The sequence below is a fragment of the Macrotis lagotis genome, chromosome X, assembly GCF_037893015.1.
Source record: "Macrotis lagotis isolate mMagLag1 chromosome X, bilby.v1.9.chrom.fasta, whole genome shotgun sequence".
Taxonomy (NCBI): domain Eukaryota; kingdom Metazoa; phylum Chordata; class Mammalia; order Peramelemorphia; family Peramelidae; genus Macrotis; species Macrotis lagotis.
Window position 1 is genome coordinate 46,585,882 of NC_133666.1, and position 27,690 is coordinate 46,613,571.

The following is a 27,690-nucleotide window of genomic DNA, read 5'->3' on the forward strand; positions in this document are numbered from 1 at the left end:
TTTGTAGAAGTGGGGAATTATGGATGGGAAACATCATATATACTGTGGTATATGGTCAATGTACTGGTTACTTCTGCTGAAGGAGGGTTTTTTTTCTTTTTCTTTTTTAATCTTTGTTACAATGGACAATTCTCTAGGTTGGGAAGGGAGAAAGAATATCTTTGAAATAAATATTATATTGGTAACACATTAAAAACAAAAGGTATTGGGGCAGCTAGATGGCACAGTGGATAAAGTACTGACCTTGGAGTCAGGAGTACCTGAGTTCAAATCCGACCTCAGATACTTAATAATTACCTAGCTGTGTGACCTTGGGCAAGTCACTTTAACCCCATTGCCTTGCAAAAAAAACCCAAAAAGTATTAACAAAAATGATATATAAATATTTTAAACACCTTACCATATATAGATGTGAAGGTCAAATGAGATTATGAATCTGTAAAGTAGAATATAAATATTATTGCAACAGCTATAAAATAATTTTAAATGAGGAAAAGAAAGTGATGGGGAAGAGTTAAGATAATAAAGGATGGGTAGTCAAGAAGGTGGAATCATAAGAACCTTTTAGAAGGCTAGGTAGTTGGGGATACTGAAAGGAGACTGGAAATGGCTCCACAAGAAGCAGTCTTATCTAAAGAATCTGTCTTATGTCCATTTCTATGGCAAACATCTCCTCAGGCCATGTGGGAGGCTTTGACTGGATCCCTAAACAGGATGGATACCCTCACCAAACTGATCGGTTAGGTTAGGTTTTTCCTTTTAATGACTTTCTTTTGTGTAGATCAGTTACTCAACTGGACAAGTCTCTGGGTTTCTTCTCTTTTTTTCCATTTGGTTTAAATCCACTATCTAAAACTCTTTCCCTCACTCCAGGTGGTAGCTCATCCTATTTGTGGAAAGGAGAAGAGATTTAGTTATTTGTGCTAATCCAGAGGGCTAAATTCTGAGCTTTTACAGTTTACAGGGAGGAAGAAAACATCCAGATGGAAACTACCAAATGGAGATGTGAGAGACCAATAAAGGAGACTCAAAACTATGTTCCAAAGTTAGAGAACTGCAGACCAGAAAGCAGGTTAGAAAGTCCTCTACCTCAATTACATTAGGGAGATGAATAGTCTACACTTGAACATTTAAAGGAAAGAGTCCTTCTCCCCCCCCCCCCCCCAGGGCTTTCAAAGTTCATTCATAAGATGCAAATTTAAAGAAAGCATAAGGAAGCTGCTCATTTCCGACCTTTGATGTGGAAACAGAATACACAAATACCTTCAGACTTTTAAAGGGCTTAAGAACCTCTGGTCTCTTAATACTAAGTAAGGGGTTTGGGCTTTAAATGCTCACTTTAACTCCTTCCTACCTTAGGGTAAATCACTTCAGTCTCTGGACCTCACTTTCCTTCTCTATAAAATGGGGTTGGCTTCTAAATTAAGAGCATTTGCATGAACTCTCTCTTCTCTCTTCCTCATCTCATTTCACTTAGATTCCTTCTACCACTTTCTCTTTGTTCTGCCCATCTCACATGAGAAGGAAGCCTTACTTTTTAAGAAGGCTATCTTGTCTACCTACTCAACTGATCTCATTCTATCCAGTCTCCTACAACAGATTGCTCCCTCTGCCATTCCAACTCCTCCATTTATCTTCCATATTTCCCTGACTACTAATTCTTTCCCTACTACCTACAAAATATTCATGTGTGCCTCATTCTGAAAAAAACCCTCCTCACTTTATCCTTCTGTCTCCCTAACTCGTCCTATATCTCCTGTCTTTTTTGACTAAACTACTTCTCACTTCATCATGCTTTTAAACCTGTTCTCTCCCAAACTACTGATGATCTAATTTCCAAATCCAATATTTTTTTTAAAATCCTTATTTGACTTGACCTTTTGCGGTCTTTGACACTATTGATCTTGATACTCTCTTCTCTGTAGGTTTCTGGGACAACTCTCTCTCCTGATTCTCCTTCTGCCTATCTGAGAGTTCCTTCATCTTCTTTGCCAGAATCTCATCTAGATCATGTTCTCTAGCTGTGTCCCTCAAGGTTCTGTCTTGTGCCCTTTTCTCCTCTCACTTTATAGTACTTCACTTGTGGGATGTCATCAGCTAACATGGATTTAATTACTTATCTGTGCTGACCAATCTCAGATCTGCTATTCTGCTCTCAGACTCTCTGCTGACCTTCAAATTCACATTTCTAGTTGCCTTTCAGACACCTTAAATCTTACGTCCAGTAGACATCAAAACCCAGAATTCATTGTCTTTTCCCCAAAGTCTTCCCCACCTCTGAGCTTCACTGCTGTAGAGGGCAACACCATTCTGAGTAGTCAGGCTCACAACCTGGGGGCTCTTCTGGGTTCCTCACACTCTCACCCTCCTGACCCCCATATCCAATCTGTTACTAAGGCTCATATCTTTCATCTCTCCACCATTTCTCTAATATGCCTCCTCCTGTCCTCTGAAGCTGCTCCAATGTAATGCAAGTTTTCATCGTCTCATGTCTTGATTATTGCAGTAGCTACTGATGGGTCTGCACCTTTGTCAAGTGTCTCCCTATTCCAGTCCATCTTCTCTCAAGGCAGCAAAGTGAGATTTTCCTACAGCTCAGGTCTGAACAACACCCAGAAACCCACAGACACCCAGATACACACACCACCACCCACACTCATTTGCCTTCTCTCCCCCAACTCAATAAACTGCAGTGGCTCCGGGATCAGATTCAAATCTTCTGGCCCCCTCCTACTTCTGCATTCTTCTTACACCTTGCTCTTCCTCCCCTATTCTTTGACAGCTGTGTCCTGGCTGTTCCAGGAACAAGACCCTCCATGTGCGGGCTCATGCCTTTTTCTGTGGCTGTGTGCTGTGTGTGGAATACCCTGTTCTGCCTGCTGGCCCTCCTGGCTTCCTTTAAATCCCATTTTAAAGTCCCATCTTCTACAGGAAGGCATTCCCAAACTGCCTTGATTGCAGAGCCTTTCTACTACTAAGAATTACTTCCATTTGATCCCGTATGTAAGTTGCTCCTTTTTGCCCCTTTGTGTCCCCTAAGTGCTCGACCCAAAGCAAGTACTTTCCAACTTTTGGCTGTTTGGTCTTCCAGCTCAACGTTTGTGAGCCTCTGAACCAAGGGGTTTCAGAGATCCTGGGGCTTGTGAGAAGCCTGGAGGCTCCATGGACTGAATCAGGAGAGCCTGAGCTCCAACACCCCCTCAGACACTTAGCAGCTCTGGGAATCTGGACAAGTCACTCTACCACTGTCTGCCTCAGTTTCTTCATCTGTCAATAGGGGTTTCGAATGGCCCTAGGGTGGTGGCCAGGGTCAGATGCTTTGGTACATAAGGGTGTTCATAAATCTCGGCTAGGATGAATAGCAGGCAGGGGCCGGGTGGGAAGGTGGGGAGCAAGGCTACTTTCGCGTGTGTGGTGCTCCCCACCCGCTACTGATGGGTACAAGGCCCTGCCGGCACCCCCCACAAAGAGGCTCAGCAGCGACATTCCTGGGCTGGGGGCGTGGGAGGTGGGGTTGGAGAGGTGCCTCCTGGGTGCCTCAACACCTTGCCCTCTTCGCCCTCCCGGCCTAGGCTCCAGCCTCTGCCCTCAGCCACCTCACACCTCCGGTCAGGGTGCGCGAGGGCAGGCTAGGCAAATGCGCCTGCGCAGCCCGACCCTGCTCCCCTAAATTCTTGGGAGCGATATTGGGCGTGGGGCTTGGAAGCTGAGGGACATTTCCGGCACTGGGCTCTGACCCGCGCTTTTCCCCTTCGGCGGGCGTTAGAACTACGATTCCCAGAATTCCTTGGAGTAGCCGGGGCGCTTCTTTGCCAGTGACCTCCAGGGCCACCCGAGGAAGGGGGAGGAAGCGAGGAAGGTAGCGATAAACGAGGTGTAAGAACTTCGACGAAGAAGGCATTCTGGGAAATGAAGTCTAGGAGCAGGAATGTCTCGGACTCGCGGACGTCTCGAATGGGCGGTCCGGAAGCCGCGCCTGCGCAGGCGCACTAAGCTGCCTGGCCTGGCGGGTGCGTCCTCTTCGCTGGCAGCGCTGTTCGGCTTGCAGACCTCGGGAAGGTACGGCGGAAGCTAAGGGTTCCCGGCACCCCGGGGCGTTTCAGGCTGAGGCTCGAGGTCGCCCTGGGAGCCGCCGGCCTGTCGCGTGCCGCTGTCCCGGCCGTTGCGCGGAGGCGGCCGAGCCCGGGGTTCGGGGGAGTGTGCCGGTTCGGACGGAGGATAGTCCGAGGGGCACGAGGAAGCGCGAGGGGGCGGCTCCGGCTGGAGCGCCTGCCACCACACCCTCGGGAGCCGCCGGAGCCGCGCCTGGGGGCGCCGCGGCTGGGGGCGCCGCGCCTGGGTTTCCCTTTCCCCCCTCCCGACCCCGGCAGCCGGAGGGGCGTGGGCGTGGGCGCGGCTGGGTGGCTGTCGGAGGGACGAGCTCCTTTGGGTGGCAGAGCCTCCCCTCCGCCTGCTGAGCCCTAAGAAGCCAGGGCCAGGCAGGGGCTGTTGGGGTTTGGCTGCCGTTAGCGGGCCGGGGGCCAAGTCCCGCAGATCTCTTGGCCTCCGAGACGAGCCCTGTGGCCCTGTCGGTGGGAGGCAACCCCACCACCGCCGGCCGGACGCTCCTCGCCCCGTCACCCAGCCCTGTGTCCCAGGATCGCTGGGCATTCTATGGAGAGCCCTGGGGTCGGACTAAGGCTTCTGGGGTCTTCGCGCTGACTTCAGCCTGTCTCTGCCCACCGAGTCTCCAGGCACCCACCCTGGGACTCCAGAAGGTGGGCTTCCGACCAGGGAGACAGAAACTGGAGCCCCAGAACCACCCTCCCTGCTGAAGGGACTTGGTTCCTGAGCCCCCCCCCCCCTCCCCATTCCCCAGATCCCAGCTCCCCGGGATCCTCCCAGGCTCCTGGGAGTGAAAGTGGAGAAGAATCCCACCCACCCCAGTAAGTACGAATCCAGCCTCGCAGGAGACAAACCTGACCAGAGATCTCTCAACCAGAGCTTCAGGGCTGAGGCTGGAGATTGAGACAGAGGACAGATCCTGGGACTGCTGGCGCCTTGGCAATTCCTGACCATCTCTAAGACAGTGAGGAAGGGCTAACCATGGAGGATTTGACCCAAATGATTGGAGAGAGAGGTGAGAATTGCAGAAGGATGTGAGAGTAGAGGTCTCATTCTTCCCAAGGCAGGAAAAGCAGAAAAGGCTATCTGGAAGGCTTGGTGGGAGGTCAAAACTTTGGGTATGGATTAGGGCACCATGGTAGGCTCCGGGATTCCCTTTGGGAGCTCATCATGAAGCCCCTCCAGCATCCACATGAATGCTCTCCTCCAGTTCTGCTACACCCAACAAGGTACTCCTTGAATTTAGTTCCACAATTCAAAAAAATGCATTCTACAATTGTTGCACCTGTGGGAAGCACTGTCCTATTTCCCTAACAAACCATTTTTTTCCCTTCAAAAGGTTCTTAAATCTGTACTTTTTTATATTGACATTGTTCATTTCTCAAACCCTTTTCAAACTTGGGATCTTATTCAGCCTTAAGAGAGCCAATAAGGCAGGTTGGGTCTGGGAATTGTAGGAGTGCGCATCTGGGCCTGTGATTTTATTAGTACGGGAATTTCTGGTGTGGAATCCCTTCACTGATGGAGATGAGTATCATGTTTATGGCTTATAGTCTTAGAGAGTTTCCTGGGGAATGGAGACATTAAGTCACTCACCCAGTGACCCAAAGTCACTATGTGTCAGAAGCAGGATTTGAACTCACACTGCCTCTCCAGGCCCGTATTACCACAGTCATTGTCCACTGGAGGAGCACACCCAGCTGGAGTGTGGGAATTTCTAGCCTACGGGTGGATCTGGGAGCTTCAAGACAAGTCTGATTCCCCTCGTGCCCCCTGTTATTCCTCAGCTCTGCCTTCTCAGGATGAGAATCACCCAGAGGACATGGCTGCTATGGTCTTGCCAGCTGGGCCCCAGGTGAGTCACACTCAATTCTCCTTCCTCAAACACCGTTTTCGTTCTCAGCAGATACTGATCCTTCCCTCACCCTGCAGCTATGTGACCCAGCCCTCTCTGCACTCTCCTCAAAGCCTAGGCTCTGGATTGCTAAGTTCTGTCATCTTTTTTTTCCCCCTCATCTTTTTTGCCCCATGGGATACAGGTAACAGCTCCTCCCTTTATGCTTCTCACCAGATTAACCTAAGAGATTGTACTTTCTAGATTCTCCCCACACACACACACACACACACACCTTTCAGATAATTCCCTCTGTGTCCTAATTGTTTCCAGGACTCTTTTGCCCACCCCCCCCACCCCCCCAGCCTTAAAAGTCTGTCCTGAACCTTCTTGACATCTCTCAGCAATCACATCCTACACAGCTTTCAGCTGCCACCTCCATGAATCTGACTCCCCAGATCTATAGTTCTACTGCTGATTTCTGAGATCTATATTCAGATTCCTACAGCCATGGTGTCCAACTCAGACCCCAGCACTGTGCATAAAGATCCTTGGGAACCCCTATTAATTTATAAAACCTTATATTAACATTCTACCCACTTGAACTTTTTATTTCTTTTGTTAAATATTTGCCAGTTACATTTTCATCTAGTTCAGCAGGTCCCTGGAGTGTTGTGGGTGTGCTTGACCCCTTTGATCTTTAAGATCCCTCAGGATGTTCCACCAGAATCATAAAACTCAACACAAAACAAATGAGCTCAGTCTTTCCCTTCCGAAACCTGCTCTTTCTTCTGACTTAAATGTTTCTGTCTGTAATGCCAGCAGTCACCTACTCCCTCATTTTATAACCTTAGAATTCTTAGCCTCCTAGCTTTCTCTCTCTTCTCATCTGTAATCAGTGGCCACGCCCTGCTATTTCCACTTCTGTAATCTTGCTCCTACTCTCTTCCCACTGCAGCTACCCAATGATCAGCCCTCCTTACCACTCCTGAGCCACTCTAATGTCCTTTTTAAAGGTTTGCCCATCTCTGCTCTCTCCCTCCAATCCATTCTTCATAACAATGCCACAATAAGTTTATGTTTGGTTTTAGTCATTCACAAATGTTCATTGACTCTCAGTGTCTGCCCAACAGAGTTCACACTCCTCTGCCTGGCTCTCCAAGGACTACCACTATCCTATTTTGCTAATCTTTAGAGTCCAACTCAGATATCATTTCCTCCTTTAAGCCTTCTCTGATTCCCACCTTGACTAGTTGATAATGTTCAAATCCCCTTCAAATTTCACATACAACATGTTTTGCTTCTCAAGTCAATGTATTCAGTGTTATGCATTCTACTTTTCTGTGATAGTAGATTAAATAAGATCATTGAGGGTAGGGGCCCACAGCAAATCTAAGCCCACCTGGCCTCTGGAAGTGGTTCTTTAATACATGGCAAAAATCAGAAAAGTTAGTGTGAGTTTCCATTAGTTTGAAGATCTTACTTAGTTCAGTTCTCTCAATCAATCATATGGTATATTAAGTTCCTACTATGTGCCAGACTCTATTATAGCCACTGGGAATACAAATACAATGAATGAAAATTCTGTAGTTGCAGGAAGCATTGTGTTATGTTCTAAGGGAAGAGACAATTACACATTGAAGTCTAAACAGAATAAATATGAAGAAAAGAAATGTCATAGCTCAGGAAAGGCATTAGCAAGGATGCGCTTATATATCCATGTATCTGTGTAAGTAATATATATGTGTATTCCATCATGTGGTGTGTCTGGGCCTGTGGTTTCCTGTTGGTGTGCAGGTGCCCTCCTGGAGGACATCCTCGACCCTGCTCTGTACTTTACAAATTGGAGTAGAGAGAGGTTAAAGTCTCAGGGCAACAGAGTCAGCATGTGTCAGAGGCACGACCTGAGCTCATACATCTCAGACTCCAAAGTTATCAGTCCCCTGGACCGCACTGCCTCACAAATCTAGGAAAATTCTTCATGTGTATTTAGGGTCCATTAGGAAAATCAGAATGCTGCCTCTAGATATTTTCAAGGTACTTGTCCTTGTGCCTTCAAATAATGCACACTTGTTTGTCAGTTAAAGCCCTTTTTAATCTTATGCCAACCCACTTTCCATCCTCATTCTGTATTAATGCACTATATGCACTCTTCTGTCCAGCCAAACTGCCACAGGTATTTCTGGAATGCACCAGTTCATCTCCCATCCCTTTCCTTTGTGCTCTGTTCTCTATCCCTAGAATGTGCTTCCTACTCACCTCTGAAGGGGAGAACCTCTGGTGTACCTTCCTCCAAGGCTGAACCTCAAGTTCCACTTTTTTTCCTGATCTCTACCTCTGCTAGTGCCTTCCTTCCCCAGACTACCTTCATGTTGAACATGCTTTTTTATGTGTGTGTGTGTGTATATGTGTAATACATACATAATATACATTACATATATCTGATATATTATGTATCATACAATACGACAGATGCTGTAGATTTGTATCTTTATCTATGTATCTGAGTAGTAATCTGTGATACAAATACAATATACCTTGTATATATCTGACATATCATGTATCATAGAGTATACCAGTTGACTTAGATTTATATCTCTATGTATCTATGTAGGTGATATATATATATGTCTGTATGTGTACATATATATATATATATATGTATATATATATATATATATATAATCTATTGTACTAAATACCTACCTCTATGTTGTCTCCCCCAATAAAATTAGAAGACAATCACTTTCATTTTTGCTTTTCTATCCTAAGCACAATGCTTAGCACATAGTATTTCATAAGTACTTGTTGGCTGACCGGTGACCCTTTAGCATTTGCAAAGTAAGATACACATTTTATCTCATTTTATTCTCATATCAACCCTCTGAAGCATGTAGTGCAAGTATTGTGTCCATTTTACAGATGAGGAAGTTGAGACACAAAAGTTAAATGATTTTCATATTATCACAAAGCAAATAGATTGTAGACCTAAGACTCGAACCTAGGCTTTCAATCTTCATTTTTTTAATGACTTCAAGTTTAATGTGTTTATTAACCTTATACCACATTGCTTTTCTAAGAAATAGCCTGAAACCAGAAAAACCAGAATGCCTCTGCTTGCTTCATTCCCTAGATTTATTTTTTTAAGTATTAGTGATTTTTAAATTATAAGTATTAAGTAATTCATTAATTCTTGGTTTCATTGAAGCACTTAACAAAGTCTCTCCTGTTGTTTCTTTTAGGAGGCAGTGACCTTCAAGAATGTGGCTGTGGCCTTTGGCCAGGAGGACTGGGGTCAACTGGACTCTACTCAAAAGGATGTATACAGAGATGTGTTATTGGAAAAGTATAGACACTTAGTCTCAATGGGTAAGAATGATTTCCCTTTATAATTCAGAATTTTCCCGTTCGATTCTTTTTACCTCCTTATTTAGTATATATGAGGCCTTTCAACTTGGCATTCTGGAATCAACATTTCCAAGCCTTTTTTCCCCAAAAAACATAATTCCTATTCATTATTGCTAATGAAGAGTCCAACAATTGGTTGAATTGAAAATAAGTAGTTTTGGTGGCTATAGTTTCTATTAGGTCCCAGTGCTTAGAGCCACATAGTAGAAAATTCCTTATAGCCACATAGTAGGAAATTCCTAACCATCCAATCTGAAGACTGATCTTTCTGAATTCACATGGACCCATCTCCCACTCACTCTTTGTAGGATTTTGTTGCTAAGCATGAGTTTGGGGGCCATTTTCCTTCCTCCTGTGTCTTTCCAATGTGCCCCCTTTTCCTTGAATATTAAGAGCTTGGGATAGAATGGTATAGCTAAAAGAACCATGGAGTATGAGTTAGAAAATTGGGGTTCTAGCACCTGTTCTGTTACCTACCAGCCAAGCAGCCTCAGGTTAATGTATCTGGGCTTTAGGTCCTTATCTGAAAAAGAATTTTTATTTGTGATTGGTTATATTTAATAAATAATTCTTAGAGTCTGATGTGCAGGATGCCTTTGTGTTCTCTGCACAAATAGTGAAGTCCTGTGATGGAAAATAACCATCCATATCTAGAAAAGGAACTGTGGAGTTTAAATGAAAACCAAAGCTTATTTTCTTCGATTTTTAAAAGTTGTCTTATGTATTAGGTCATTTTGTTATCTCTAATCTTTTTTTTCCTTTTCAATCTGTTTTTTCTCTCACAACACATTCAATTTCAATCTATGTTTAGCAAGGGAGAAAAATTGTAAAACTCAAAACCTTGCAAAAAAAAAATTAGTAAAAACTACCACTGTATGTAGTTGGGAAAATAACTAAAATGTTTATATAATAAAAAATAGAAATTCATGGAAATCAAATAAATGTCCTTCAATTGGTGAATGGCTTAGCAAACTATGGTCTATGTATGTCATGGAACACTACTGTTCTATAAGAAACCAGGAGGGATGGGAATTCAGGGAAGGCTGGAGAGATTTGCATGAACTGATGCTGAGTGAGATGAGCAGAACCAGAAAAACACTGTATCCCCTAACAGCAACATGGGGGGTGATGATCAACCTTGATGGACTCTCTCATTCCATCAGTGCAACAATAAGGGACAATTTGGGGCAGTCTGCATTGGAGAATACCATCTGTATCCAGAGAAAGAACTGAGGAGTTTGAACAAAGACCAAGGACTATTACCTTTAATTTAGAAAAAAAAAACTGATGTCTTATTTTCTGATCGTGCTATCTCTTATACTTTATGTTTCTTCCTTAAGGATATGATCTCTCTCTCATCACACTCAATTTGGATCAATGTATACCATGGACATAATGTAAAGACTAACAAATTGCCTTCTGGTGCGGGGAGTGGAGGGAGGGAAGTAAGATTAGGGGACAAATTGTAAAACTCAAAATAAATAAAATCTTTAAAAAATAAAAATAAAAAAATAGAAACTCAGAAAAAGAAAACAATAATAAAAAACAAATAGTGAAATCCTATTTATTTCTCTATGAACAGGTCTTCCAATTTCCAAACCTGATGTAATCTCACAGTTGGAGAGAAAAGAAGACCCATGGATGTTGGAAAGAGAAGTCTCAGGAGACCCCTATTCAGGTGAGCGACAACGGAGAGTGATCATTGGAAGCATTGACAGCTTCTGTTGGTCGTTGAGAGGTCACTGAAAGGTGATATCTTCGATGTATTGGTGAAGGGCCTCACCTCAAATCCCCATAGGCCTATGGAGGAGGTCTTGAGGTCTTCTGATACAAGCTTCCATATAGAATTCAGACTACTTTGACATGTTAGTGATTTGGCACCTGGCCTCCCATTTCAAAGGACTGTAGAGTTTTCTCCCTAAAGCTAATCCCTATACTTGTATTCTAGATTCCAACCCTTCCCACCTTCTCACAGATATTCTCTTTTTCCTTCAAACTTACCTAGATTTCTTCTATTTGAAATCATTCAAACTCCTTTTAAAAAAAACCCTGCTCCCTCTTCTGACTTTTTGTCAAATGTCTGTTTTCATTGAGGACTCTTCAAACATTGCTTTATACCTACTGCATATACTCTGACCTAAGAAATGCCTAAAAGCTGCCTCTTGTCCTCCTATCTTGTGAAATGGCACTCTTGTACATCATTGACTTCCTGTTAATCAGTCCAGTGTCTTTCCTCCATTTTATTTGAGATTATGGACCACCCCCTCCTTTTATTTATTGAAAGACTGGGTCTCCCTATCTCACCCAGACTGGATGTACAAAAGCTCTTCATGGACCTGATTTCCACTGCCCTTGGAAAGGCCATTTGACGTGCTCCATTGCCAATCTGACCCTCTCTTGAGCAGGTGACTCTCACTGCCACGAACTTGCCATATTGAGGCCTCATTCAGTGCCGACATCTTGGCATAACCTACTGCAGCTCAGAATGTCCAAGCTCTTGATCAGCCGGCCAGAGCTGGGATTATAGGCATGTGCCATCGTGCCCAGCTCAGCCCTCCTCATTCAGACTCTTCTGCTTCGCTTGATCCTCCTCCAGCCACTTCTCTGTCTACTTTAGTGACTCCTCTTCTTCCCTCCACCCCCAGTGGAAGTAACTTCATAACACCATAACACTTCTATTAAGTAATTATGTTATGACTTTTGCTACATTTCTTTTTCTGTTTTATTTAATAATACTTTTTTTTCCAATCACACGTAAAGACATTATAGGGTTTTTTCAAAAGTTTAAGTCACTATTCCTAAAGTTTTTAAATGCTGTCAACAGTAGAGTACCATAGTCACAAAATAGAACTCTGTCCTTTCAGACATGTGTCTTAAGTTTACATACTTATTTTACATCTACAAAAAAAATGATTAAAGTTACATACCAGAACTATGCATTGCAATTTACATCTGACTTCTTAGAATAGCATTATTTTAAAATGACTGATAGCCTTTTATCTAGAAAATCAGAATACTTCTTGGGTCCCAAATCAATATTGGAAGCTTGAGGAGATTAAATAGGAAACTGTGGGAAGAAGTTGTGCCTGATGAGACCTGAAAGTATATCCTTACTCTGAAATACCTGAAGTTAATCACATAAAGATAAAGAACACCGAGCCAAGAAAACAAATACAACACTTCTAATGCCACAGGAGGCCTCCAGAATAGGATATCAGATCTCTTTTCAAAAAAGCATAATTATTTTGATCCATATCGAAATGTTTTTCAGTTTTACTGTGAATGATTGGATAATTCTTTCGAGGATAGCACACATTCATTATAAAGTAAGTGACTTCTTCAGACTCCTGTGTTATTGATCACCGTATCACATGACTGGGGGGGCATATTGTGAGAGAGATGAGCTGTAGCTATTATCGTTATATAAACAACAAGAGGCATACAGATTTTTTTAAAAAAAAGAAAAAAAAAGACATTTTCCAGACATGCCAAATACTTAGGGACATTTTCTTGTTTTAAAAAAACAACAAAAAAGCTACCTGCTTTTCCAGGTAGCAGACAATGAGGCAATCATTAAACCTTGAATGGCAAAGCTTCCCATTGTACAGTACAGTATAAATGGCATAGATTATATTGTTTATGCTTGTATCAGAGAAGAAGCAGTGACTGCCTAAAGTTGTGGTCAGGACGGATCTGTTTTCCATTTTTAGCTTAGCATTTATTTAGACCACAGATGCAAACACTATGCGGTTGGAGTGCTTGGGGCCATCAGCGTTCTTGGGAGAGAAACTGTTTGAGATGAAGTGGGTAAGACTGTGCTTGTTCTAGAAATTGCTCCAAAGTAGGGTAGCTGTTCCCAAGTTGTTAACAGCCAGGCTCACTCTTTCTTTTTTTTTGCAAGGCAAACGGGGTTAAGTGGTTTGCCCAAGGCCACACAGCTAGGTAATTATTAAGCGTCTGAGACTGGATTTGAACCCAGGTACTCCTGACTCCAGGGCCCGTGCTTTATCCACTGCACCACCTATCCGCCCCACAAGGCTCACTCTTTCCAAAAGGCATTCCTCCTTTTTACTTCTTGCAGTGGGACATATCTTCCCAGCTGATGTAGATTGCTTAAGCTCCGAGCAACAGGAATTCTAAGGAAGGGAACAATGAGCAAGACAACAGAAAGCAAGCCAACCCCAGATGCAAATGTTAGCCACATACCATTGTTGCTCTTTGCTCTGGTATTTGGCTTTTACTCATCTTGGGAAACTCCAACATTCACTTTTACTCAGATGAAGGCAATGGCTGTGGCTACCCACTGGTCCCGTGCCAAGTTACCCAGGGAAAGAACAGCAGCCCAGACACTGGCTCCTCTAGCCTGAATCCCATTGTGCTTATGCTCTGAAAGCTAGAGCAGTAGTTATGATGGAGCTTTTTCATTCATTTCATCGCCATATTCCTCAAAACTAGTCTCTTTATTCTGCTCTCATTCTTCACCACCTTTGTTCTCATAGATGCTGATGACACCCTCTCACCAAATAGTTACAATGACCTCTTTGCCACCAAAGTTGGCACAGAACTTTACAAATTAAGTGGCAAGAGGGGCGGCTAGGTGGTGCAGTGGATAAAGCACCGGCCTTGGAGTCAGGAGTACCTGGGTTCAAATCCGGTCTCAGACACTTAATAATTACCTAGCTGTGTGGCCTCGGGCAAGCCACTTAACCCCGTTTGCCTTGCAAAAAAAAAACAACTAAAAAAAAATTAAGTGGCAAGAGTATACAACTTCACACTTATGCTCATGTATAAAAAGGATTTCCAGAAGCAAAAGAAAAAATGACTCACTTGAAATAAAGGATAAATTATATGATATCAAATAGAACCAAGAAAAAATTTCGAATTTAAAAAAGTGGATGTTGTTATTTCTTCCTACTAGTTTACAGCTTCCTTCTGGCCTCATCATGCCCTTTGATCCTCTTGCTCTGCTTACCCTCAGTTCATAAGCGAAGAAACATTTTGCTACTCCATAAGAGCCTCTTTTCTTCTGACTCTGAACTCATTGAGGACTTTTTTTCTTCTTTATCACAATAACTAGCCTCTGCTTGGCCTTGCCATTTCTCTTGTTCAGCAATCTTCCTCACTCTGGTTCTCCTTTACTTGATATGATAAATAAGGCACATGTGTCTGAACGGACTTTCTAGTTAGTAGCCTATTTCTCAAAGGAATTAGATACTTTAGGGGAAAAAAAAGGTTTATTAATGCTTTTTTGTTTTTTACACTCCACAGTTTTCCTGTATACTATTCTTCCTTCCCTCAATCCCCTAATTCCAGCCTACAGGACCCTCCCTTGCAATAAAGAAAGACAGCTTAGCAAAACTAACTATCAAAGTGACCATATCATCAATTATATTTTTATAATCTAGAAAAATCAAGTGGCTTTTTCTCATGCTTTCAAATCTAGGTCTCCAGTTCTCACCTCTCATTTGCATTCCAGTCCTATATTTCTATCTATTTAGAGATCTTTGGATAACTCACACTTACCTCATACTCTTCACATTCAAAGCTGTGCTCATCTTTGTAGCCAAACTAATTTTCCTTCCATTTGTTGTTCTCATTTTCTCAGCAAGGAAACTGTGAGTTCCCTTTGGCTCTTTCCTCTCTTTCTCTCCTGATAAAATCATCTATTGAGTCTTGTTGATTCTTCCTTTGAAATGTTTGATTTGGCATTTCTTCTCCACTTTCATTGATAACACTCAGTGGAGACCAATATTACTACAGGTTTAGATTGCTTGTAACAGCCTCCTAGGTTCTCTTATTTACTAATTAAGTGTCTGAAGTTGGATTTGAACTCAGGTCCTCCTGACTCTAGGGTCAGTGCTCTATCCACTGTGCCACCCAGCTGCCCCAACTTTGTCAGGTTTTTAAAAAAATGTCTTACTAATGCCTTTTGTCTTTATGTCAAAGTCATTTCAATGCTTCCTTTTCCTCCATATTGAGCCTACTCCCCCAAACACAGTGAGTGTACCTTTCCCCATGCTCCTGTTGCACTTGTGTATACATAGAATGCTGCAATTACCTGTTTCATTGGGGTGTTCCATAATTGTTTCATGTATGAGATCTATGTTCTTGTTTACATTGAAAGCTTCTCCAACATTTATTCTTATCAGATCATGATTTGGGGTTGGAAAGGACCTTTAGAGATCATCTGGTGCCACTCCATTTTATAAGAGAGGAAACGGAGGCCCAGTGAAGTTAGTTACTGGCCCAAGGCCATATAAGAGGTCAGCAGAACAGACATTAGAACTGTGTCCTTTAACTTCAATGTAGCACTCTTTCCCATATAATACAAACTTAGAGAGAGCATAAGACCTCTCCCAAAAACAGGCTTTCAGGAAATACTTGTCTGTTTGATTTCTAAGGTGTCAGACAGATGAAAGAACGTTGCTGTTTCCCATTTGTTTTGTTATTATATATTGTCCACCAGTTATTCTGTCTCATCTTTCCAAACCAACAATTATGACAGAGACAGAATTAATCTTAAGATGTGGTCTCTGTCCTCCAGAAGTTTATAGTTTTTTATATAGACAGGAAACATATAGTAAAGAGAATTAATAATGGGGAGGGAAGCAAGAATAGGGGGAAAATTGTAAAACTCAAAAATAAATAAAATTTTTCTTAAAAAGAGAATTAATAATGGTGCAAAATGATATATGTAAGTATCAAAGTGAAAAAGGCAGCTAGTAGGAAAAGATTTTGAAGGAGAACAGTGTCAACTGGAGTAGTTGGGGAAGACTTGGTGCAAATGATGGGATTTGACCTTGACCTTGAAGGATGAGTTTAGATGAAGAAAAGGCAAAAGCGAATTCTGGGAGTGGAGAATGGAATAGTCAGAAGCTGCGAGTCTTGCATGATCAGGCTAAACCTCCTTTATTGGGGGACTACTCATAGTATTGCAAGGAAGACCTTAAGCCACCCACCCTCTGCTCAAGCAGGAACATTCCTAGTATGCTCAATATTCTTTCTCAGTTGGCCTCTGCTATTTGTGGTCATGTCAAAGAATCTTACCAAGGTGGAGTTTTTCCAGTGAAATGGGAGCAAAACCTTGCTGCTATTAGGGAGTCAATTTAGCATCATTCAGAAGGAAGTACATAGTCTTCAATGTTCACTCTTAATCCTATATACTCTTAGATCATTGACTGAACAGACTCTTCTTCTCTGTTCCATGCATATTAAATACCAATATCAGAAGTTACATTTCAGTTCTCAGTTTTATCCTGACTTTCGTATGCTTTCATTTTTTTCTGTGTTTACAAAATGCCATGCTGATTAGGTAGGATGCATTTCATCTAACAGCTACAATCAGACTTGTCTACTTGTCTGCCAAAGCATTATTTAGCTGTGTGGCCTTGGGCAAGCCACTTAACCCCATTTGCCTTGCAAAAAAAAAAACTAAAAAAAAAGAATTTGATAGACTGGGGGGGAAGTTTGGCGGTGCTGAGAAAAGAGCACCAGCTCTGAAGTCAGGAGGACCTGAGTTCAAATCTAACCTCAGACACTTATTAGCTCTGTGACCCTGGGCAAGTCAGTTAACTACCAATTGCCTTGCCAAAAAAAAGGTGATGAACTAAGAATTAAGGTGGTAATTGTGAGTGGTGAAGAGAAGGAGATAAAGTTGCTGGGAAGATAGAAAGAGCAAAATGTGCCTTTCACAAGTAGCTTTGTAGGGTGAGGGAGAGTGTGAGGCAAGAAAAACCCAAGTTGTTGAACCTTGGAGACTAGAAAGGTGGAAAGACCCTCAACAGAAATGAACAATTCATTAAGATGAGTCTGTTTGGGGGAAGGAGAAGTTTTAGATATGGTAACTTTGAGGTGCCTATAGATTAGTCATTTCATGGTGTTCATGAGGTGGTTCTTATTAAGGAGAGAGACTTAGGTTGGCCATAGAGCTCAAGGGATCCTCTGTGTGAAGATGATCATTAAGCTTGGGAGCTGATGGGCTCACCATGGAGGTAAGCTAGGTGCTGTTACAGTAGGTAGAGTGCTGAGCCTGGAGTCAGGAAGAACTGAGTTCAAATTCACCTACTTACTGGTGACCATAGAACTAAGGTCACTTCATCTCAGTCAGCCTCACTTTACAAGAAAATGGGGGTGATGATAGCACCTACCTCCCAGGGTCAAGAGGAGCAGTTACACAGCAGCTGACACATAGAAGGCCCTTAATAAAGGCTTGTTCCTTTATTCCCCATCCCCCCCACCAAGGGAGAAAGTATAGAAAGAGAAGAGGACCCAGGACAGAGCTTTAGTAATGTAACCCTAACCATCTGGTATGAGGGCAGAAGTTGGGATAAAGAGTAAAACAGAACTAGACTCCTTGAGAAAGAAGGGTGAAATTGAGGGGGTGGCCACAAGACAACAGACCCCTCAAGGAGTTGCCCTGTTGGATGGAATTTGAAAGAGTTATACCCCTCCCCCCCCCCCAGAATCATTGGCAAGGGGAGGTATGAGAGCAGGTATAGCACAGGAAAGCACCAAGAATGTAGAGTTATGGGGGAAAGGGTGAGGGAAATGAAAGGGGCATGAGAGAAAAGCCCTCCTGCCCCCCCATTCACTGAGATCACCCACAAAAGTTCTGAGTTACTTTCACATCATTAACAAAGACTGATTCCTTGTTAGTAGGAATTAGATCCAGGGTATTAGTTCCTCTCCCCGATTCTTCTGTCTTTAAGAGATGAAGTTGTCAGCAAGGGAGACTTTGAGATAACTATCTTTTGCAGAATGAGACTCCTAGAAGATGGTCAGAATTGAAACTCCCATCCCTCTTCCTTGCCTCTGCACCAGTTTGTTTTAGTTATGGTGGTGGTTGGGATGATGTTGTTTGTTTTGTTGCTTTGAGAGAGGAGGTTCTGGCCTTTTGAGTTCATCCACCTAGGGAATTCCCAGTATCAAAATTCCCTCCTCTAATACAGATTACCTTTAATTACCTGCTTTGACAGAATTGTAAATTAAAGAGAGTTGCCTGGCGCCCCCCCCCCAAAGTTAAGTGATTTAATTACAGTCACACAGTTGTCATTCTTCAAAAACATTGTTCTTCAAGTTACCAAGGCTATCCATTAAGTCACTTTGTCTTTTGAAGCCATTTTGATCATCTATATTAAGGAAAATGTCACCTGTATCCTTCCTCTGAACAATCTGAGTAGTAATATCAATCTTGTTATTCTGCATATGTTTTGTTTTGGGGGTGGGAGGGTGTGGGGGGGGTTGAGGAGAGCAATTAGGGTTAAGTGACTTGTTCAGGGGCACTCAGCTAGTCAGTGTCTGAGGTCAGATTTGGACTCAGGTCCTCCTGACTCCAGGGCCAATGCTCTATCCATTGTGCCACCTAGCTACCCCCTTTCTTTTAGACCCCTTCATTTCTTAGCATTATAGTATTCCATAACATTAATATGTGAGAACTTGCTTCGTCATTCCTCAATGGATAGGCATCCCTTAATTTCCAGGTCTTTGTCACCACCAAAAGAGCTCCCATAAACATTGTTGATATATGAGTCCTTTTCTTTTGGATAGAGACTTAGTAATGTTATTTCTGAGTAAAAAAGTATGCATGCAATTCTAAGAACTTTTGGGGTGTTGTCCCAAATTGATTTTCAAAATGACTTGACCAATTCATATCTCCATCAATAGCAACAAAATGTCCCTGTTTACCCACAATCCCTCTAGCATGTCATTGTCCTTTTTGCCAGTTTTGCCAATCTGATGGTTGTAAGGTGATACCTCAGACTTGCTTGATTTTCATTTCTCTAATTATTAGTAATTAGGAGCAAAGGTGCAATGCAGCACAAATGGTATGTAAATGTAATTGAGAAATGTTTAACAAAATAAATAAAAATACATCTCACAACATAGGTAATGTTGATGTGTGATTTTTCTCAGTCAGCATGTAGTTCATAGGGATCTGTTTCTATTTGAGTTTGATCCCCCCAAGTGAGAGCATTTTTTTCATGTAGCTATAGCCTGGTTTTCTTCCTCTGAAAACTGCCTCTTTAAATCCTTTGACCCCTGACTAATTAAAGAATGGCTGTTATTCTTAGAAATTTGAATCCCTTCCTGGTATCTCTTAGAAATAAGACCTTTGTCAGAGAAACTTGCTGCAAAGATTTCTTCGGTTTTGTACTTCTCTTCTGATTTTAGCTGTTCTGATTTCATTTGTGTAAAACCTCTTTACTATTATGTAGTTTAAATTGCCCATTTTACTTTCTGGGATCCTTTCTAGCCTTTGTTTGGACATGAGCTCTTCCCCTGTCCATAGATCTGACAGGTAGTTTCAACCTGATTCTTCTCATTTGTTTAGGATGTCACTCTATAGGTCTCAGTCACATACCCATTTGGAGCTTATCTAGTATATTGTGTGAGATGTTGGTCTATACTTAGTTTCTAGTACACTGCTTCCTGTTTTTCTCAACAGCTTTTGTAAGAAAGTGTTCTTATCCCAGTAGCTAGGCCTAATCTTTGGGTTTATCAAGCACTAGGCTATTGTGGTTGTTTTTCTCTGTATGTTGTATACCTGATCTGTTCCACTGATTTATCTATTTCTTAACCAGCATCAAATTATCTTGATGATTACTGCTTTGTAGAATAATTTGAGATTTGGTGTACTACTTGATCCCCTTTCTTCACTCTTTTTTTCATTTCCCCTTAAGATTCTTGACTTTTTGTTCTTCCATAGGAATTTTCTTAGATTATTTTTTTTTAGTTTATAAAGTAATACTTTGGTAATTTGATTGGTTTGGAATGAGTAAGTAAATTAATTTAAGTAGTATTGCCATTTTTTATTATATTGCCTCAGTCTTCCCATGAGCAATTAATATTTGTCCAATTATTTCAATCTGTCTTTATTTGTATACAGGGAGTTTTATAATTGCATTCCTCAAGTTCCTATGTGTATCTTGTCAGGTAGCCTCCCAAGATTTTATACTGTTTGTAGTTCATTTTTTTTTAGGTTTTTGCAAGGCAAATGGAGTTAAGTGGCTTGCCCAAGGCCACACAGCTAGGTAATTATTAAGTGTCTGAGTCTGGATTTGAACTCAGGTCCTCCTGACTCCAGGGCCGGTACTCTATCCACTGTGCCACCTAGCTGCCCCTGTTTGTAGTTAATTTTGAATGAAATTTCTCTTTCTGTTTTTTTTCCTGATAGACTTTGTTGGCAATGTACAGTAATGTTGATGTTTTATATGGGTTCGTATTATGTCATACAACTTTGCTGTAGTTACTGTTTTAGCTGTTTGATATTGTTTTTAAGTTGAACCTTTAGAGTTTTCTAAATAAACCATCTTATTATCTGAAAAAAGCAATCTTTTTGTTTCCTTTTTGAGATTGTCCTCTCAATTTCTTTTTCTCGTCTTACTTTAGAACTAGCATTTCTTGCACTGTATTGAATAGAAATAGTGATAATAGACCTTCTTACTCTATCCCTGATTATATTGGAAAGATCCACCAAAGCTTTTTATCATTTTTGTATACCCAGGTTCATGGATTTCTGTTCACATGTATACCCTTCAAATGTATATCAATACTACCCACCCCTTCTATTAGAATCATTTGTTTTGAACTATTTGCTTCTATTTCTATAGCCTAGTCTATAACCCTCAGTTTCAAAGATATCTATGAAATCATATTTAAATTCTATTACAATTTTTAAACCTCGTTTTGCTAATCATTTGACTTTTGCTTTGGTATGTACACCTGACATATTATGTATAGTTATCAGTCTGCCTCCCTGCTATCATCATCTCCAAATTCTGGACACCACCGCCATTATGCTGCTTCATCCGATTTCTTTTTTTCTTTCTGCAATTTTTAAAGAAATATTTTGTTTTTCCAACTACATACAATGGTAGTTTTTAACCAGTCTTTTTTTTTTTTTACAAAGTTTTGAGTTTTTACAATTTTTCTCCTTTCCTTTCTCCTCCCTCTAACAGAAAACAATCTGAAATAGGCTTTACATTCATAACCATTCTTCATTTTCTTTCTGGTTTTACTAAGTTTTTTTCCTTCTCTCCAGCTCATAATTCAGTCTAAAACCTTCTTATTCAGATCAGCGCTCTTGCCAAACACATATTTTCTTGTTTCTGAGATGTGGGAAACAGTGAACATATCCTCCTGTTTGATATGAAGTCTCTATGACCAGATGTTCATTCTTCTCATTCTGACTTTCAGTTTTCAAGTTGGTAAAGTGTTTTAAATAGATCCTCATTTAAGCCTCCCAAAAGTCTTTGAGTTCTATAGATAGTATCCCTATTTTGCAGGTTAGGAAATAGAGGCCAAGAGAGTTCAAATGAATTCTAAAGTCACACAGCTAGTGAGTGTCAGAGACAGAATTGGAGCCTTGCCTTTTCACCAAGTTAGTATTCCCAGTTCCCATAATTTTGGATAAGCTATTTTCATTTTCTTTATTCACTGTGTATATTGGACCATTTTTGCCTTCTGCAACTGCTGTTTTCCTGCTCACTTGTTTCTCCTTCTAATTTCAGTGCTATACTTAGAGATATTAAAGCTGTCTACATTGTGAAGGTTTTTTTTTTCAAATTCATTATCTCATTTTCACTCTAACAGTTTCTGTCTTCTATTATAAGCTATTGCTTATAGACCTTGTGGATAGAGCACTGCCCCTGGAGCCAAGAGGACCAGAGTTCAAAATCCAGCCTCAGACACTTAATAATTACTTAGCTGTGTGACCTCAGGAAAATCACTTAATCCCAATGTCTTGCAAAAAAAAATTGGAGAAATAAGAAATCTTTCTATTTTGTATGTCTTTCAGACTGGGAGCCCAAGCCTGAGATGAAACAGTCTTCTCCAAAGCATGACTTTTCTGAAGAAGGATCATCCCATGGGGAGATAATGGAGAGATTCACAAGGGATGGTCCCTGGGATTCTATGTTTCTAGAAAGCTGGGACTGTAAAGGACAGCTCGAGAGAGAACAGGGCCATCAGGAGAACCACATGAGACAAATGACAATCACACACATGAAAACCTCCAGTGGAGACAAAAGCCACGAATGTAACGAATTTGAAGGAACTTTCAGTCTGAAGTCAATCCTTGTTACACAGCAGAAAGCTCCTACAGAAGACAACCTTCTTAATTGTGATGCACGTGGAAAAAACCTCAAAAAGAATTCAGACCTAGCTAAACTTCAGAAACTGTATGGAGTAAAGAAAGCTTGGAAATGTAGTGAATGTGGGAAAGGCTTTAGGAACCGCTCAGCTCTTATTGTACATGTGGGAATTCATAGTTCAGATAGACCCTTCAAGTGTACAGAATGTGGGAGCGCCTTTAGGCAGAACTCATCCCTTTTGAAACATCAGCGATCACACACTGGAGAGAAACCCTTTAAATGTAATGAATGTGATAGAGCCTTTAGCCAGAGCTCATCCCTCATTGACCATCTGAGAATTCACACTGGAGAGAAACCTTATGAATGCACTGAATGTGGGAAAGCCTTCAACAAAAGTACGCATCTTACACAACATCAAAGAACTCATACTGGAGAAAAACCGTATGAATGCATTGAATGTGGCAAAGCCTTTACTCGGAGCACACATCTTACTCAGCATCAAAGGATTCATACTGGGGAAAAACCCTATAAATGCATCGAATGTGGGAAAGCCTTCAAGGATGCTTCATCTCTTAATCGACACCAGTTCATTCATACTGGAGAGAGACCCTATAAATGTGGTGATTGTGATAAGGCCTTCAGTGGCCTCTCAAGCCTTATTCAGCATAAGAGAATTCATACAGGGGAGAAACCATATGGATGTAAGGAATGTGGGAAAGCCTTCAGCCAGAGTTCATCCCTTACAAAACATCAGAGATTCCATACTGGAGAGAGACCTTTTAAATGTAATGCATGTGATAGAGCCTTTAGCCAGAGCTCATCCTTAATTCATCACCAAAAAACTCATACAGGAGAGAAACCCTTCAAATGTAATGAATGTGGAAAAGCTTTCAGCCAGAGCATACACCTTACTGAACATCAACGAATTCATACTGGAGAAAAACTCTACAAGTGTAAAGAATGTGGGAAAGCGTTTAGTCGAACTTCATCCCTTATTGACCATCAAAGAATCCACACTGGAGAGAGACCCTATGAATGTAACGTGTGTGGGAAAGCCTTCAGCCAGAGCTCATCCCTTACGAAACATCAACGAACTCATACTGGAGAAAAACCCTATGAATGTAACGAATGTGGGAAAGCATTTAGCAAGAGCTCGTCCCTCACGCAACACCAGAGGATTCACACTGGAGAGAAACCCTATGAATGCAATGAATGTGGGAAAGCATTCAACAAGAGCACACACCTCACTCAGCACCAGAGAATTCACACTGGAGAGAAACCTTATGAATGCAACGAATGTGGGAAAGCATTCACCAGGAGCACACACCTTACCCAACATCTTCGAGTTCATACTGGGGAGAAGCCCTATAAATGTGATGAATGTGGAAAAGCTTTCAGTGACACTTCGTCCCTTACTAGACATAAGTTCATTCATACTGGGGAGAAACCCTTTAAATGTGACGAATGTGGGAAAGCCTTTAGTGGCCTCTCCGGCCTTATTCAACATCAGCGAACTCATACAGGGGAGAAACCCTATGAATGTAATGAATGTGGCAAAGCCTTTAGCCGGAGTGCTCACCTTATTGAACACAGGGGAACTCATACTGGAGAGAAACCATACAAATGCAAAGAATGTGGGAAAGCTTTCAGTCAGAGCTCACATCTTACAAAACATCAGAGAACTCATACTGGAGAGAAACCCTATAAATGTTGCTATTGTGAGAGAGCCTTCAGCCAGAGTTCATCTCTTATTCAACACCAGAAGATTCATCTTGGAGAGGAATACTGTATGTAAAGAATGTGGCCAAGCCTTCAGTTTCATGATTGGATGACCCTTCAGTCTTTATTCAGCATCAGAAGTCTTGCTTTACGAGTTCAGTTAATACAGATGGGGATTGAGCACCTACTATGTACATAAAGTTACATAGTTAATTTACACAGGGAAATGTTAGGCACTCTTACAAAAATATGTCCTTCCTCCAAAAGTTCTTGTGGACTGAGGGATGACCCTAGATGGGTGGGGGGAGGGGGGATTGGAGTTAGGTGGTTAAAAAAATTAAATGTTGTAAATGTGGAGTCTTAAGTATATTTCTGAATATTGTAATGGAAGACAGTGGGAATTTCCAAAAGCAGTGTATCCTTTCCATACTAATGTGTATTTGAACTTCTGAATCCCTGGGAATCCCTTGCAAAGGAGAGGGAACTGCCAAGAGGTTCTACCAAGTGGGCTTGTGCTCATGGAGCAGAGTTGGTGAAACTCTAAGGGCACTTTTGAGGAGACTCAAGGGAGCGTGGAGAAAATCATAATTCTAAGCTTTGAGAAGGAACTTTAAGTTCAGGGATTTTCACACTTTTTGAACTCACAGAAACTTTATATTAAAAAAAAATTATGGAACCTTGATTCAAGTGGTACAGTTTAAATCATGTAAATATTAGTAACACTGAGAATGGAAATTTGGGGATTTGTTATTGAATATCTTTATGTTCCTTAACTTGAATCGTGTTCAAACAGATATAAGTTCCCCTTGTATTCTAAGTTTAATACTAACTAGTGGAAAATCTGCTACATGTGTATTTTTGAAACTCACCTTTTGAAGTAAACTTTGTTGAGATTCACTCACATAAACAGTGTGTTTCTTTCATTTGGCATCCAGAGCACTTGATTCCAATTATCTTTCCATTGCCTTCCAGTGTGTCAGCTCAGTGTACTCTGGTGCCGGGTTTGGGATGGCAACAGGATGAAGCAAGGTAGGGGAGATTGAGACTAGGTAACCAGTTAGATTAAAGGACTCTGATGGGTCTCACAGGATATGGAGAGTATTTATATGCATACTCTGAAGTCCCAAGTGAAGCAACAGAATTCTACATATCCCTGCAGGCAAGGTGGAAAAGGAGTAGAAAGGTTTGGTCCAGAAATCTAGGAAACTAGAATGACCCCAAGCTTAGGAGTAGGCAGATAGCAAGTGCAAATAGACTTGTTTAGGATCTGAAGGGATAAGGAGATCAGATTGAGAATACATATATATGTAAGGGACCTGAACCCAGGCTCAGAAAGATTAGTCAGCAGGAGCCAGGAGCCCGAGAATCATGGGACTGGCTAGCTGGAGCAGGAGTTTGGCCCAGACAGGACAAGCTGTATTAAAGACAGGCTGGCGATCATTGACCCTAGAGCAGAGGTCACATACCCCCTGCCCTGGTTTTATGTCCCTGGCTCAGGGTGAGGAAACAAGGGTTATCAGGTGTGAGTTGCCTGTTAATCTGCTCTTGGTTGTAGCAGGAAGAAAGAATGGACCCTCCTGAGAATCGATAATGAATATTTTTTAACAGGATCTGTTCTCCATACCCTTTTGGAGAAGGCTCAGATTTTTGCAAAGGGTTAGTGCCTCAGCTTCCATAACCAGTCTTTGTCTCCTTGATTCTCCTAGTCACTCAACAGATGGTATCATCCCCAAACAATTTTAGTGCCGAAAATCCACCAGACTAAGAGTCCTTCTTACCCAGAATTATATCATTGAACATGAGGAGGGAAACACGGATCAGGGAATGAGTTGCCTTGTTGAGCTGGAAGGGGAGGAACATGGAAGACTTGGCTGGTTTTTAAGGGACTCCAAAAGGATAAGCTTGAATCTATCCTGCTTAATGAAGTATCAGTAGTATTGAAGTTTGAACTCCCTGAGGGCAACATATTCTGGTGATACACAAGGAACTTTGGACGGCAGTTGGGTTGACCTGATTTTTCCTTAGCAGTTTTGAGCTTCTAGATAGTTGAAGGTGTCTGTGAATTAGCTTCAGATCTTCCCTGCATGTTTGGGCCAGAGATCTTGACACCAGAAACAATCCCATAACACCTATTCAGTGGATTTCTCTTACCTGTCTATCATGGGATTTTATGAAATTATAATTTGTCTCTGACCAAAGCAGAATTGCAATTGAGTTCCGAGAAAGAACATCCTCTTGAGGATAAGACAATGTAGGAATTTTACATCACATCTTCCTTCAGCATTAATGGAGGTATTTACAGCCAGCCATTTTGCAGGTGAGTGAAGGGGAAGTGGTAGGAATATGAGACTAATTCTGCCTCAGAGGGTGCAGATGCATTGCACTATCAGATGAAAATCAAGTTAAATGATGATGACCTGAACGTCCCTTGCTGAACTGCCATCCCATATGAAAGCCATAAGCTTCTTTTCTCTCCAGGTCCTGGCTATAACTTTTCAAAGCCACTGATACTCCTAGTGACATGACTTTTGTCTGCCCAGCTTTGCTTTTCTTACACACCATGTCTGTGTACCTCTGATTTTCACCTGTCCAGATCTACTCCTTGTAAATACCCTTTCTTGCCTTTTTTTAGGCTTTTTGCCTAAGTCGAATTCCCTTGGATGTTGTTTGGTGCAACATTGTCTTTGACTTCCACAGAATGTCCTGGTGCCATTCAGACTCAACCACTTCTAGGCTCTCACCATTTCAAATAAGCAGAACAAAATCTGTACTTCAAACTGCATCCCTTTCTCTTGTATTACTATTATTCCATTTATAAAATGTGACCACCAGAAATATTTCAGATCCCATACCTCTGATATTGACAGATAGATATACTCATCCTGAGGGAGTATATATACCTTTGATATTTTTGATGACAGTGAATGAGAAAAGAAAGTATTGAGGGAATCTCTTGATTCTCTCCACTCACATTTCTCTGGGCTCCCAAACCACCAACCTTTCATCTTACCTCATGCCTTCCTGGACCCCAATTACAGTTTTTTAAAAAAAGCTATTCCCACCTCAACAACATGAAGAGATTTTCAAAAAGTAAGAGAAGGAAAGAAAATGAAAATAGGTTTTGTATATGTCATTGGCAATAGGAAAAAAAAAGCATAGCAAAACAGAAATTGTCAACCTACTTCCTCCCTTGTCCCTTTAGGCATCCCAATCTCACAGTAGGAAAGGATATGAGAAATGAACTGTTTCATTTTGGGGCAGCACTAATAGTTAGAAAGCTTTGCCTTTTATCAAACCTAGATCTGCCTCTGCAATCTCCATCCATTGCTGCTGGTTCTCAAAAGAATTGCAAACCTTCAGTAACCATATGAAAAGTGGCTCCAAAGCACTCATAATTGGAAAAATTAACATCAAAACTAGCAAATGGGCAAAAGATGAATGAATAAATATATATTAAACCAGCATTGTCTCTGCAAGGGACTACAATAACAGCTTGAGAATCAAATACAATGAATGAAACAATCCTTACTCCCA

The 27,690-nt window shown here is 41.5% G+C and overlaps 1 protein-coding gene across 1 annotated transcript; it reads left to right on the forward strand.

Moving 5' to 3' along the window:
* The first annotated feature begins 3,996 nt into the window (after positions 1-3,996).
* Positions 3,997-26,138, forward strand: LOC141502145 (uncharacterized). Its single transcript, XM_074206740.1, has 6 exons — positions 3,997-4,059; positions 4,859-5,119; positions 5,892-5,959; positions 9,181-9,307; positions 10,929-11,024; positions 22,143-26,138. The coding sequence occupies exons 2-6, from the start codon at positions 5,086-5,088 to the stop codon at positions 24,230-24,232; spliced, it is 2,415 nt and encodes an 804-aa protein (XP_074062841.1). The 5' UTR covers positions 3,997-4,059; positions 4,859-5,085; the 3' UTR covers positions 24,233-26,138.
* Positions 26,139-27,690: the final 1,552 nt, after the last annotated feature.

Bases quoted from the DNA above. Each gene is read 5' to 3' on its own strand.
- LOC141502145 (XM_074206740.1), top strand. From the start codon at position 5,086: ATGGAGGATTTGACCCAAATGATTGGAGAGAGAG. The intron at 5,120-5,891 runs GTGAGAATTGCA...GTTATTCCTCAG, and splicing joins CCAAATGATTGGAGAGAGAG to CTCTGCCTTCTCAGGATGAG. The intron at 11,025-22,142 runs GTGAGCGACAAC...TATGTCTTTCAG, and splicing joins CTCAGGAGACCCCTATTCAG to ACTGGGAGCCCAAGCCTGAG.